Below are 13,914 nucleotides of genomic sequence, written 5' to 3' on the forward strand. Positions count from 1 at the left end.
TTTCGCTTGAAGATCCAGGTTTCAGGCTTCTCCCAAGAAGAGAAGCAGACGGGTAATGTGGCACGGCATCCCCTGACTTGCAAACCCAGGCTGGGTTTGCAGCCTGGGCCCCCCCTGAGCTGGCCCCGGCCTCACAGCCACGCCTCTCCGGCAGGCACCCTTGGGCCCAGCCGGCCGGCCCCATTTCTTGCTTGGGAAACTGAGGGTCGTCTCGGGTCTTTGTGCCTCGTGCAAACCTACTGCCTGGGATGCTAACCCACCTCTGTTAGATTCCCACTCAGCTTTCCAGAATGAGGGGCCCCATGAGGCCGCTTACACGGCGTCCTGTGAACACCCAGGAGTCTTCATCATGGGGCCCCAAGCTTGCTGCCTCCCTTTCCGGCTGAGAGCTCCCCAAGGCGGGCCACCAGGCCTTCCCAGCTTCTCCTTCTCGGTGCCCGGCAAGTACGAGAAAAAAAGAAGGGAAGGGCTGAGCAGCTGGGGCGGCAGCGCGGACTTTGGGATGACGCCGTGTCACGGGAATCAAGGAAGAAGAGGGACTTCTGGTGGACAGAACCTTCTGGAATACCAGAAGTTATTCAAGAAGAGCGAGGGCGGGGGGAGAGTGGCACTGGATCTTAGCCACATGCCGTCGCTGAGAAGTCCGAGTGGGGGACTGGAAAATAATTTGACGATTACCTATCAACATGGCTCCCACCCTGGGCGTCGGTAAATCTGCCTGGGAAATAAGTAACGTTGTTATAATAAGTAATGGGCATGTTTTGTTTTGTTTTCTTTTTTCCTGGCTGTCCAGATCCAACCTCTGGTTCCATTTTGAGAGCACTCCTATTACACGGAGTTCAACACGGCCAGATTCCTCCCCTGTCTGTGGCCTCCTGCCTCCCGTCCCTTCTCTAGGCTCAAACAACCTCCCAGTCAGAGCCTCCTCAAGATAAGACAGCCAGACCCAGTCTGTGATTCTGGTCCTGGAAGCATCCTAACGGAGACCCTACATGACAGGGAAAAATCCTATGTATGGAAAGAGGCTTGATGTAACACAGCATTACATATACAGCAAAAATGAGGAAACAATCTAAAAGCCCCAAACAAGACCGTCCTAAGTAAATGACGGTAGAATAGAATGTTTGATAGAATGTTACCAATGGTACCAAAAGGAAAAAGGGCTCATAATAAAATGTTAGAAAGACAGAAAGGTTAAAATAGAGTATTGCCATCACCCTTATAACAATGCTACGGGTAGAAAAAATGAAGACGCTAAGATATTAAGACAGAAATACATTTTCCTTGAAATGTCAAATAATATTTAAATTACAGAAGTACTACAGTCACAGATCATCTCTGGCCACCCGGCTCCGAGCCTGGCCCGCTCACACCGCTCTGAGGGAACACTGTCGGCTACAGATGTTCTAGCAAACACCCCTCTACAGATCTGACACACGTCTTCCCACCTTCCCTCTGCCCCTCCCTCCTTCCTTTCTTCCCTCTGTCACATGGGATCACAGAAGATGCATCCTGCTCACTTTGGGTTTTCACACCAGACCCTGGGGACGTCTATCCCCCCTCACTCCTCAGACCTCTGCCCCCACGTTGTGTCCTCTTAAACCCGGGAGCCCCTAAGCTGACTGCGATCCTTCTCCGCCGGGGCTCCCTGCAGTCCCTGGGTCCTTCTCCTCCACTCTATGGTGCCCGGGACAGGAAGGGCGTGAGCCCACCCACCTTTCTGCTCCAGTAACTGAGCCCAGCACCTGGCATACGGATGACGCTCATTGTTAACAGGGAAGAAGGAAAGAATACACAGACAGGAAATGCAGCTTGAGGACAAGGTGGCCTTTTTTTTTTTTTTTTCCATTTCTAAGTTTATTTATTTATTTTGAGAGAGCGTGAACGGGGGAGGGGCAGAGAAAGAGGGAGACCAAGAAATCCCAAGCAGGCTCCGCGCTGTCTGCCTACAGCCCGATGCGTGGCTTGAACTCACGAAACTGTGAGATCCGTGACCTGAGCAGAAACCAATGGAGCCACCCAGCTGCCCCCCAGGGGTCTTTGAAGGCTGACATCCCTTAGCGGAGGAGCTGGCATTTCTCCATGGACACCGAGCGAAAGACGACATTGGGGAACAGACACGGACACACGTGTGTGTCAAGAAGATGGGAGCTCAAGAATTTAACTGGATTATCCCAAAGAAGGACGATGAAAGAAAGAAGCAGGAGAAAGGCCAGAAGAGTATTCTTGAGAAGCAGCGAGAGAAAGAAAAGCTCCGTAATCAGATCTCTAATTATCTGTGTTTGCGGTAGGGTTTTAAAGACCATTCCTTGGGAGATTACGTTGTCTCCGAGGTCGGTTAAATAAACCAGACAACTCAGAACTCAGTTTTCTACCTACGTTGTGTTAGCTTCCGAAGAGCTAATGGAAGAAAAAGTACGTTCACGCCACCCAAAGGGACGGCGGCGCCTTCCGCGCCCCACTACGAGTGGCACCTACCGACTCATGCCCGGGAATGGCTTCCGCCACAAGATCACAAATTTCAGTTTCTTTGAGAGAAAGCAACTCTTTCTCATCCAGTGAGGACATAAAAACCTAGCTTCAGAACATCACTGCCCAACTTACTCAGGCCATCACTGTTCTCCTTAAAAGCCTTTCTGCACACCGGCTTCCTCTGAGTCTTATTTCACGAAGGCGGCTCTCGGCCACCGCTCGAAACCCGCGCTTTCGCGGCGCTGGCGTCTACTGAGGAGGCACTACAACCAGTCCCGACGCCGCCCAGCTGGCTCTCACTCCGTCTGCACAACAGCCATGCAGACTGGTCATTATTCCCCTTGTTTCATAAAGAAGGAAGCGGGGCCTCAGAGAGGGCATGCCCTCTGAGTCACCCCGGGGCCTAAGCGGCCAAGCCCACGCTGTGACCCAGCTGTGGCTCCACACCCATGCTGTGGCTTCCCTAAGACCAGCAGGCTCCCGAATGCGGAAGGGTAACCCCCAAGGGGTCCGGGCTGAGACGGTGCTAACGCAGTGTCGGCCGGGCTGATTGCTCACCGCGTCGCCAAAATGCTGCTCAAATCACAATCGATGTGCTTGCACAACATTACGTAATAGTCAATATGCTGAGAAGCAACCGAGCCCCTCAGCCCAAGTCATTCAGAACACTCAGTCTGGCCTCTCACAATTGGCTCTGTCCGTCAGACTCAGACGAGGCTCTATTTTGAATTCTAATGAGGACGAGGCACTCTGAATATTTAACCGCGATCACAAAGATCTTGCTTTCGTGGAGACGTCCTGATACAAGTAACAGATCGGAAAGTACGCGTAGGTACCGGTGGAAAACACCAGGCTGATTTGCGTTTGGAGGCGGGAAAAAGACAGTATTGCTTTCGACTGGACGCGATTTGGGGGGTGGGGCGGGGGGGCAAGGGAAAGGGAGGAAGAGCCACACAAAGATCTCAGTAAAATTTTTACAGCCCGGGCTCCTGAGTGAAAGGTTCACAAAGAGGTGCTTGAATCCTTTGTTAACAAGCACACAGACAAATTCATCACCAGGCCCTTCTGTGTGGCCCCCTGGCAATTCGGTCTGGATGAAGAACTGGAAATTTCCTCACTGCGGAAGCATCTATGACTTATATATGTATCAGATCGGCAAGGAAGACACACTAAGGGTAGGGAAACAAAAGACCTTTTCACGGTTCACAACCTTCTGCACTCAAAATGATGATGTGCTGGCCGCCACCCTCAGCTCGCTTGAGTCCCCAGAGTTAAACAAATGGAGTGCCATGTGAACAGTAACCCAGGGACACTTGAGGGACTCACTTAACTCCCTACCCCACAAACAGTTAAAACACACCCGCCTGAAGCTTCATGTGCATGTCTGCTTATGTGGAAAGGATCAATCGAGCCTTGCATGTGGGAAGTGCAGGGGATCAACTCTTTGCTATATGTCCCAGGCACCTGGAACAAGCCCTCGCCCCCCCCCCCCCACCAAACCTTTCTTTCTTCCTTCCTTCCTTCTTTCCTCCCTCCCTCCTTCCTTCCTCCCTCCCTTCCTTCCTCTCTCCCCTCTTTCTTTTTTCTTTTCTTTTTTTCTTTCTCTCTCTCTCTTTCTTAGAGAGAGAGCATGAGCAGAAGGGCAGAGGGAGGGAGAGAGAATCTCCTCACTGAGCATGGAGCCTGATGTGGGGCTCGATCCCATGACCCTTGGATCAGGACCTGAGCTAAAATCAAAGAGTTGGATGCTTAACCAAATGAGTCACCCAGGCGCCCCAAACCTTTCTTACAAAGATCCTAACGTAACCTCCGTAGCATCTGGATATCCTCTTGTAAATGCTAGCTAAAGCTTACATAAAGGCAATATGGTTCACTTTTTTTGTACCTATCCCCTGGTTGATTCTCTCTGCTTCTATGCTACCAAATATGTCCACTGGGTTTTGAATTTCAGGTTTTTATTTTATTTTTTTCCTAGGAGCTAGATTTTGGTCCCTTTTCAAATTTTCTGTTACTTTTTATAGTTTCCTATTTTCTGAAGATCCTTTCACGCCTGTCATTTCTTTCTTTAAATATAATAAGCATAGTTAATTTTATCATCTGTGCCTGATAATTCTAATACTGCGAGTCAGTGCAGATTGATTTCTGTGGTCTGTTGCTGGTTCTGGCTCATGTTGTGTTGTTTCCATGTCTGCTAGGTTATCTTTGACTGCGTGCTGGTCACCGCCCTGAAAATTTGGTTTGGCTGATTCTTAGAGACCTGATAAATACACCCTCCTCCAGACAGGTGTTTCATTGTTTTCACCAGGCACCTGTCACTCTAGCACATGAATCTGCCCCAAACCAAATGCAGAGTATGGGGTTTCTGACCCATCCTGAGTATAGATGCCCATGACGTAATTCCTTTCTATGCCCACAACTTGTCACAACTATGGTTTTGTCCTTGTCCTTCTCAGTCTTTTCAGTGCCAAGGGCACCTTACTTCTGGTTCACTTCTACCCTAAGGGTATATCTCTCTGGGGACCCACTTCATTGGGGGAAGGGTCCCCTACTACACTCTTCAACTGGGGTGGGTCCAGGGCTGTAACTTCTACCTCACTTGCCTGCCCCTCTCAGGCTACAGAAGTCCCTGACTCCTGCCCACAAATGGGCTTTAACAGGAAAATAATCAAACTACTAGAAAGTACTAAGAGTTTAAGGACTGGAAGCAAAACAAAAGGACAGGTTAATATGGTGGTCCCTTAAAAAATTAAACGCTGAATTACTATTTGATTCAGCAATGTGACTTCTGAGCAGGACTTGAATCGATGCTTGTACACCTGTTCATAGTGACCTCATTCACCACATTAGCCAAAAAAGTCCACGGACAGATAAACAGATAAACACTAACAGGTAAAATGTGGTGTGTATACATATGTATATATACATATACACATATATACATATACACACACACATCTACACAGACAGACACACACTGGAATATTATTCAGCCTAAAAAAGCAAGGAATCTGTGACACACACTAGAGCATAGAGGACTCCTGAAGACATTATGCTGAGTGAAATAAGCCAGACACAAAAGGACAAATACTGTATGAATTTACTCAAGTGAGATACCTGGTGGCATCCAATTCATAGAAAAAGAAAGTTGAATGGCGGCTGATGGGGGCCGGCTGGAGAAGAATGGGGAGCTAGTGTCGAATGGTGGCAGGGTCACAGTTGGGAAAGATGAAAAAGTTCTGGAGACAGACATTGGAGACAGTTTCAGGACAACGTGAATGCACTTAAAGCCACGGAGCTGCACGCTTAAAAATGGTTACGAAGGCAAATTTTGTGTTGTGTACATTTTACTGTGATATTTCAAGTTAGGTTAGTTTGGGCGAGGGCTGCTATACCCACTCAGTAAATTCCACAGGGTGTCGTAATTTCACAGGCTTCATATTGATCAGTGGGAGACTCAGAAGTTAATTGCAGGGGTCATTAAACCAGTCTGGCCTCTCTAGAGCTTTGGAGGCCACGGGATAAACCTCGATCAACATGCAAAACTGGTGCTGATTGCCAACAAACAGAGATGTAACGATAGATTTCCCTGTAAAAAATGTAAATGCAATAATTTTCCTTTAAAGGTATCAGGCATTGGAAATACTATAAGGTTAGTTATTTGGGTGTGGATCGACAATACTTAGGACACTGCCTAGAAAAGATGAGGGGCAAAAAATTGATGGGATAAGAGAAAGAATTCTCTTTAGAGTAGTTCCACCGAAAGAATAAAGAAATGTCTATTTAACAATGCTGTATTACTGGACTTCTCCCTTCTGACTCCCTACATATACGGTTGACCCAACACAGGTTTGAACTGTGCAAATTGACTCATGCGTGGATTTTTGTCAAAAATACAGTGCAGGACCGTAAATGTACTTTCTCATCCTTATGAGTTTAACATCTCTTCTCCGGCGTACTTTATTGTAAGAAAGGAGCACAAAATACATGTAAGGTACAAAATATGTGTTAACTGTTTATGGTATCAGGAAGGCTCCAGGTCAACAGCAGGCTATTAGTAGTTAAGTTTTGGGGGGAGTCAAACGCGATACACAGGGGGCACCTGGGTGGCTCAGTCAGTTAAGCATCTGACTCCGGCTCAGGTCATGATCTCACCATGTGCGAGATCGAGCCCTGTGTCAGGCTCTCTGCCGTCAGCACAGAGCCCGCTTCGGATCCTCAGTCCCCTGCTCTCTCTGCCCCTTCCCTGCTTGCGCTCTCTGACTCCTTCAAAAATAAACAAACTTAAAAAAAAACGTATATGTAGATTTCTGCCTGCACAGGGGGGTCAACACCCCTGGCCTCTGCACTGTTCAAGAGCCAACAGTAATTCTATTACAGATTATGTATAACTAAATATAAATGGCACGAGACAAATTTACAGTTAACTTATTTTAAAAATACCAAGTTTTAGAAGCATGTATTTTAGTAATTGTGGGAGTTTCTAAATTTCTTCTATTAAAAAGAGATACTTAGAGTTCAAGTCAGATGATTTGATGCACATTTCTGGGCGCAAACACCAACACCAAGCAATACCATAAAATGAGAAACTGGCAGCAGAAGTAACATTCCTCGCTGTGACTTCATGAGTAACACGTGCCGAGGGCCACTGCGTTGCAAATACAAAAAGCTTACCCACACATCCATATACACGGTCATTCCAAACTAACAGCAACATGACTGCTTTGCACGTAAAAGAGACTTCAAGAAAGCGGTCCCTGAATCGGGACGACTGTTCCTACTTTAGATGCACAGAGATGAGAGCTAATCCTTGCTCACAGCTTACCATGTGCCAATACCGCACTAAGTGCTACAAATCTGTCTCTGTGTATATATCTACATCTATATCATCTGCAACTAAACCTGTATCTTTATCTCTATTAATTCATTTATTCCTTACAACAACCCTGTCGGGTGTTTACCATTAGCATTCCCATTTCGAAGATGGGGAAACCGAGGCAAAGGGGAGCGTGGGCTTCTCCAAGGTCGCATAGTCGGTGAGGGGTGCCGCTGGGAGGCAAGTCCAGCCAGGCTCTAGGGCCCCCACTATTAACCACCCCACTGCAGGGCCTCTCCGCGTAAATATGGACAGTCAGGGAAGATGGCCAGCGTTAGACGCTTCACCTGTTCTACACGGTTTAATGTTGATAACCAGGTTATCCACTCTTTTACACGTGAGGGAAGTGAGGCTCAGCAAGACTAAGTTCCTACAGAGATCAAGGCAGTTGGAGTTGGAGGTGGGAGTAAGCCCGCATCTCCCTGTCTCCCAAGTTTCAGGATCTAGCACCGAACGAAGACCCCGTGGAGCAAGGTCACGTGAGAAGGTTGGTCAAGTAAAAAGCAAGGATGTGTTGCTTTTGCAGGATGCAGAAGCACAGGGTGTCTGCTATCTGGTGGATGAGAATTCCGGGGCTAGGGAATGCAGGCACGTGATCACAGGGAGCAGGGAGGTCCCTCAGACTTCTACTTCCTGAGGTTCCAGAGGCCTTAGCTACCTCCTCAGTCACCCTGTTGTTCTAGACGTCTGTCGAACCAGCACACCAGGTAAAGAAGGTAATGCTTCTCAAGCTACACATCTCTGGTGACCTTCGCACAGAGGATCCTCGTTCTAAAACTGGGTACGGATCAGACGGATCCATTGTATTTTTCACATTGAAAGGGCTAAGAGGCAAAGTGTGTGCTCTGATCACCAGTGTTCTGACTGCTATTATACTTTTGTTTCCAATAAAGGTATTAGCTTTATAAACCTGGTGCACCTTTGTGGGAGGAAGCACCCAGTAACTGTCGCTTTGGTCAGTACCACTGTCACTACCGTTTATCATCACTTACCTTTGGGCGAAGCACCACGCACAGGCAACACGGAATTCAAACCTCACAAAAATCGGCATTGGAGCTTCGGGAGAATGGCAAGTATCTATGTCCGAATTGCCTGCCGTCCTTGTCAAATAATGAGCATCCATTCCAGCCCTACTTAATCAGAATCTCTAGGGCAGGGCCAACGGGTCAGTGTTTCGAGAGCCACGCCAACTGATTCTTGTCTTGGCACGGATAGCCCCATTTTATGCACAAGGCATCAAGCAGTAAAGTGACTGCCAAAGACTAACATCACTGAATATAGGATGCGAACTCCACCAGACTTCAGAACCTGGGCTCTTAACCGCTCTGGAGTCCAAGCTTCAGCCATGAAGCTTACAAGTAGAAAAAAGGCACAAAGTAAGCAAGATCGCCTTCAACACCTGCGATCATCTACCAGCAGCGACCTGCCTATTGTCACACGATTTCCCAAACTGGTTTTCTCTGTAAGCATACAGAGACAGATCCTATTTTAAATTAAAAAAAAAAAAAAATTAACAGTGCATTATACTTCTCCTACACTCATAATCCTTCATTTTTACAAGATTTGGGGATCTCTTAGCGATTTCAATGCTTCATCAAAAGGGACTGTCTGCAATAGAAGAGCGACCAAATCCCTGTGGTAACTAGAGAAACGCAGGCAACTAAAAGCAGAGTCGATGCACAAGTGATGATGGGAGGCAGAATGGTAAGTGTCGAGATCCTTTACCGCAAGATGTTGACTTTCTGTCCACTATGTTCATACGCCTGGTCTCCGTGCGGAGTTTCCCGTCTGTGTTCTCCACCAGGTTGGCGAGGTCATCAATTATCTCTAGAAAGGAAGACAGAGATGCATGGTTAAGACTCTAGAAACACCCAGGCTCACATCAAAGTATCACAGTGGAGGCCGGCCTAGTCCCTACTGATAATTCTCTCACGTGCAGTGAGGGGAAAGGTAAAGAGCTCATGTGTGTTCTTTGGAAACTGCAATCCTGATTTATGAGAGGTGGTGGTGGTGGTGGTGGTGCAGGGCTGTGGGAGTCGTAGCAAAGGGAAAAACCGATTGAATGGAAGTCTGGAACACAGAGGAGGAATGTCAGAAGTTCCGGGGAAGAAAAGCAGGACCCAGCAAAGTTATGCCCAGCCACACTGTCATGCCAGCTTTATGGCAGATGGACTACAGGAGAACACTTCTTGTTTCTTATGTTTGTATTCTAATTATTTTCTTGCATGCTTTCTTTGGTGGGAAGAGTAGGACAGGGTCCTTCTCGAGAAAACTGCTTGATGACGAAATCTGGCCAACCAAGGGGTGAAAAGAAATAAAGAACTCTAGGATAGAAGAAGCCAGAGACCATGACCTAAGAGATGGTGGAGACAGCTGGAGCCATCTAAATACTGAGTTGGGAATCAGCAGATACAGGGATTACGTTACAAAAAGGTAGATAAATGTTGTAAAGAGCGACGATGTAATTATAACCGAAATCAGGAAGCAGTTGGGAGGCTGCATGGTGGGAGAAAGGTGGAAAGAATTTGAAGGTGTTGATTTCCCCATCATGCACAGCGGAGTCCCATCAAGCTGCGGAAAAGCAAAACATAGACCTATGGCTTTTCAAAATCACCAAAGCTTCAGTGCTTTAGGTAATTTTTTTGTTAACCTTAGATCTTTTAGTAATACCATCTCTTGTAAAGAATCCTCTATGTGAAGTTGAGTTTTTTTTATGCTAATTGTCTTCTTTTAAGATTGAATTATTAGAGTTGATACTATGGTAATCTCCTTAAAGTGAAATTAAGCTCTTAGTAACACTTAAAATAGGACATATAGCATAATCCTAATGATATAAAATTACTTCTAGCCACCCTTTCATATGGACAAACCTACAAGGATATATCTGGATGATGGGAAGGATGATTATTTCTAGGTGGTGGGATCCTGGGTGAGCTTCCTTGTGTTTTCTGTATTGTTTGAATTTCCTCTAATGAGTACATAGTACTTTTTTCTTTTTTTTAATTTTTTTTTACATTTATTTATTTTTGAGAGACAGAGCATGAGTAGGGGAGGGGCAGAGAGAGAGGGAGACACAGAGTCTGAAGCAGGCTCCAGGCTCTGAGCTGTCGGCACAGAGCCCAACGCAGGGCTTGAACCCACAAACCGTGAGATCATGACCTGAGCCGAAGTCAGATGCTTAACCAACTGAGCCACCCAGGCCCCCGACATAGTCCTTTTTCAATTTTGGTTCCCTTTCCTCCCTCCTTCCCTCCCTTCCTCTTTTTTTTTCTTTCTTTTAAGTGAGTGCTTTAGAGATCCATTGTCCAATATGAGTCACTGCTTCTGTTAAAGAATTAAATAAAACAAGGTAATCAAAGAAAGTTTTCAGAATGATGCTGGAGCCGTGTTTTAATTTTTGTTTGTTTACTTATCCAGTTTGAGAGAGAGAGAGAGAGAGAGAAGAGAGCCAGCGTGGGCAGGGGAGGGGCAGAGAAAGGAGAGAGAGAAACTCAAGGGGGCTCCACAGGGTCAGCACAGAGTCCAACACAGGGCTTGATCTTGTGAACTGGGAGATTATGACCTGAGTCGAAATCAAGGGTGGGTCGCTCAACTGACTGAGCCACCCAGGTGCCCCTGGAGCTGAGTTTTAAAGGCCTGGGCGTAAAGAAACAGGAAGACAGCACTGCTCGCGGGAAGAAACAGCATGTGGAAGGCACAGAAGAGGCTGCCGCTCCTCCTGGGCTCCTGCAGCCCTTGGGACAACCTCGGTTTCCTTGCAGACCCGTATGTTTCGTATTTTAATTACTTGCTTGCCTGCCTTTCTTTGGTGGGAAGAATAGGACAGAGAGGCTCACTTTCCTTCCTTGCTCTACCTGTGATGCCCAGGGGAATGTCTAGTACACAGCCAGATAAAATAAACACAAAGCGATGGAGGCAATGAATGGAAGGAGTCTAAAAGAGAGACAGAATTTCAAAGTACTTTTCTGCTTCTTAGGCCAGCAGATCTAGGCCAAAACTGTCAAATGATATCTGTATGAGGGCCGCCCGGAAAACTTTTCGCTACCATTTAACAATGCATTTGAGGGTTTTTTTTTGTTCATTTTGTTTTTAAGTTTATTTATTTATTTGGGACGGGGGAAGGGGCAAAGACAGAGGGAGAGAGAGAGAATCCCAAGCAGGCTCTGCACTGTCCTTATACACTGTGTGCACAGTGCAGAGCCTGACGTGGGGCTCCGACTCATGAACCGCGAGATCACGACCTGAGCCGAAACCAAGAGCTGGACACTCAACCAACTGAGCCACCCAGGCGCCCCAACAGTGCACCTGTGACTCTGCAGTCAGTGACAGTCTTCCAGTTTTCCTCCCGTCTCCAAGCTCTGCGAAGTGTCTTCTTCCTCTTAAATGCCCGCAGTCCCACCCTTCTGTATATTTTTATGCTGTAACACTACCATGGTGATTTTATGTACCTTTCAGTTTCCTCAGTATGTAAATTAAAAACCTGAAAATCTCTGCTGTATATAGCTCCCCAAAATTCTTGACCCAGGCAGCCAAGTGCCTACTGTTTATCCGTACCTCGAAATTCCTACAAATATCTGAGTCTCAGGGTCTCTAAACTAAACTGTTCATCTTCCCCTACGCCTGACCCTCCCCTCCGACATTCCCTGTCCCCATCCATGGCACCAACGTTCGCCTGCTGGCCCACGCTAGAAACCTTTAGTCACTCGGCCTCCCCCTCCCCTGGTCATGCCACTTGAAGCCAATTGACTTGACCCTGCCTCCCGGGATCTCTCAGTCTCATGCTTTCTCTTAAACTCTGCTACTGTCTCACAAAGTTGTGCCAGTGTCTCTCAAACAATGTCCAAACTTATCTTCCTGTTTTTAGTTCTGCATCTTCTCTTTCCACCCTCCATACTATAGCCAGGGACGCATTTTGATTGTTTTCATATTTTAACTAGTTAAAACTCAAATTTCAAGCCACTTGTGGGTGGTGACTACTATATCAAACAACATATCTCTAAAGCAATCATAAAAAAAAAAAGAAAGAAAGCCACACATCAATATATAGAGATTTAAGAAAAAAAAACAGGGGCGCCTGGGTGGCTCAGTCGGTTAGGCGTCCGACTTCGGCTCAGGTCACGATCTCACGGTATGTGAGTTCGAGCCCCGCGTCGGGCTCTGTGCTGACTGCTCAGAGCCTGGAGCCTGTTTCAGATTCTGTGTCTCCCTCTCTCTCTGACCCTCCCCCGTTCGTGCTCTGTCTCTCTCTGTCTCAAAAATAAATAAACGTTAAAAAAAAGAAAAAAAAACAGAGGGAGGGGCTGCAGGGTGGCTCAGTCAGTTGAGCATCCGACTTCAGCACAGGTCATGATCTCACGGTTCGTGGGTTCGAGCCCCGTGTTGGGCTCTGTGCTGACAGCTCAGAGCCTGGAGCCTGCTTTGGGTTCTGTGTCTCCCTCTCTGTCTCTGCCCCTCCCCCACTCATGCTCTGTCTCTTTCTCTTTCTCTCTCTGTCTCAAAAAAAAATAAACATAAAAAAATTAAAAAAAAACAACTGTCAGTAAAAAATAGAAACCCAATCCCCAGGGCTCATCTACTCTCACATCTCAAGAGTGTGTTTTTCACTTTAATAAGCTTTCCTGCTTAAGTCACTTGCCTGTGTTGCGTGTCTGTCCTTGAATTCCTTCTCGTAACAAGACCGAGAACCTCCAGCAACACCTTTGGGATGGGCTGGGTTGTGGCCCCCGGGGCCCTGGGTCTCCCCTGTCCACCCAGCGACACTTAGAAAAAAATCTAACAAAAGATGTGCAAGCCTTGTACACTGAAAACCGTAAACCACCGCTGGTTGAGAAATTAAAGAGACGGGAGTGCTGTACTGCATTCGCGGACTGAAAAGACTCCATGTTTTAAAGACACCTGCTGTCTCTCAACTGATCTATAGACTCACTGTAGCCCCACTCAAAATCCTGGCAGGTTTTTCATTCACATGTGGAATTTAAGAAACAAAACAAATGAACAAAGGAAAAAAAAAAAAGAGAGAGAAGCCAAGAAACACTCTTGACTGCAGAGAACAAACTGATGGTTCCCAGAGGGGAGGTGAGTGTGGGGGATGGGTGAAAAGGTGATGGGGATCAAGGAGGGCACTGGCTGTGCCCAGCGCTGGGTGATGTGTGCAAGTGTTGTGTGACTTACCCTGTACCCCTGAAGCTAATATTACACTGTGAACCACGCTGGAATTGAAATAGAAAATTCATTAATTCATTCATTAATTTAAAAAATCCTAGCATGAAAAAAAAATAACACTGGCAAGCTAATTTTAAAATGTACATGGAAAGGCAAATGGTTTAGAATAGCCAAAATAATCTTGCCAAAAAAAAAAAAAAGGAAAAAAGTTGGGAGGCACTATACTACCCAAATCCCAGATTTATTATAAATATATAGCAATCAGGACAGTGTGGTATTGGCAGAAGGACAAACAGATCAATGGGACTAGACAGAGTCCAGAGATGCACCTGTGTGTGTATGTGTATGTGTGTGTGTGTGTGTGTGTGTGTGTGTGTACTCAATTCTCAACAAAAGTATCAACAACA

At 46.6% G+C, this 13,914-nt stretch overlaps 1 protein-coding gene across 1 annotated transcript in view; it reads right to left on the minus strand.

Annotated features, from left to right (window-relative positions):
* Positions 1–13,914, minus strand: part of STX8 (syntaxin 8) — a 253,376-nt gene that overhangs the window by 89,737 nt on the left and 149,725 nt on the right. The window contains exon 7 of the mRNA XM_060647291.2: positions 9,071–9,172. Coding sequence (XP_060503274.1) covers positions 9,071–9,172 — 102 coding nt within the window. The remainder of the gene's footprint in view (positions 1–9,070; positions 9,173–13,914) is intronic.

The sequence above is a fragment of the Panthera onca genome, chromosome E1 (genome assembly GCF_046562875.1).
Source record: "Panthera onca isolate mPanOnc1 chromosome E1, mPanOnc1 haplotype 2, whole genome shotgun sequence".
In the NCBI taxonomy this organism is placed as follows: domain Eukaryota; kingdom Metazoa; phylum Chordata; class Mammalia; order Carnivora; family Felidae; genus Panthera; species Panthera onca.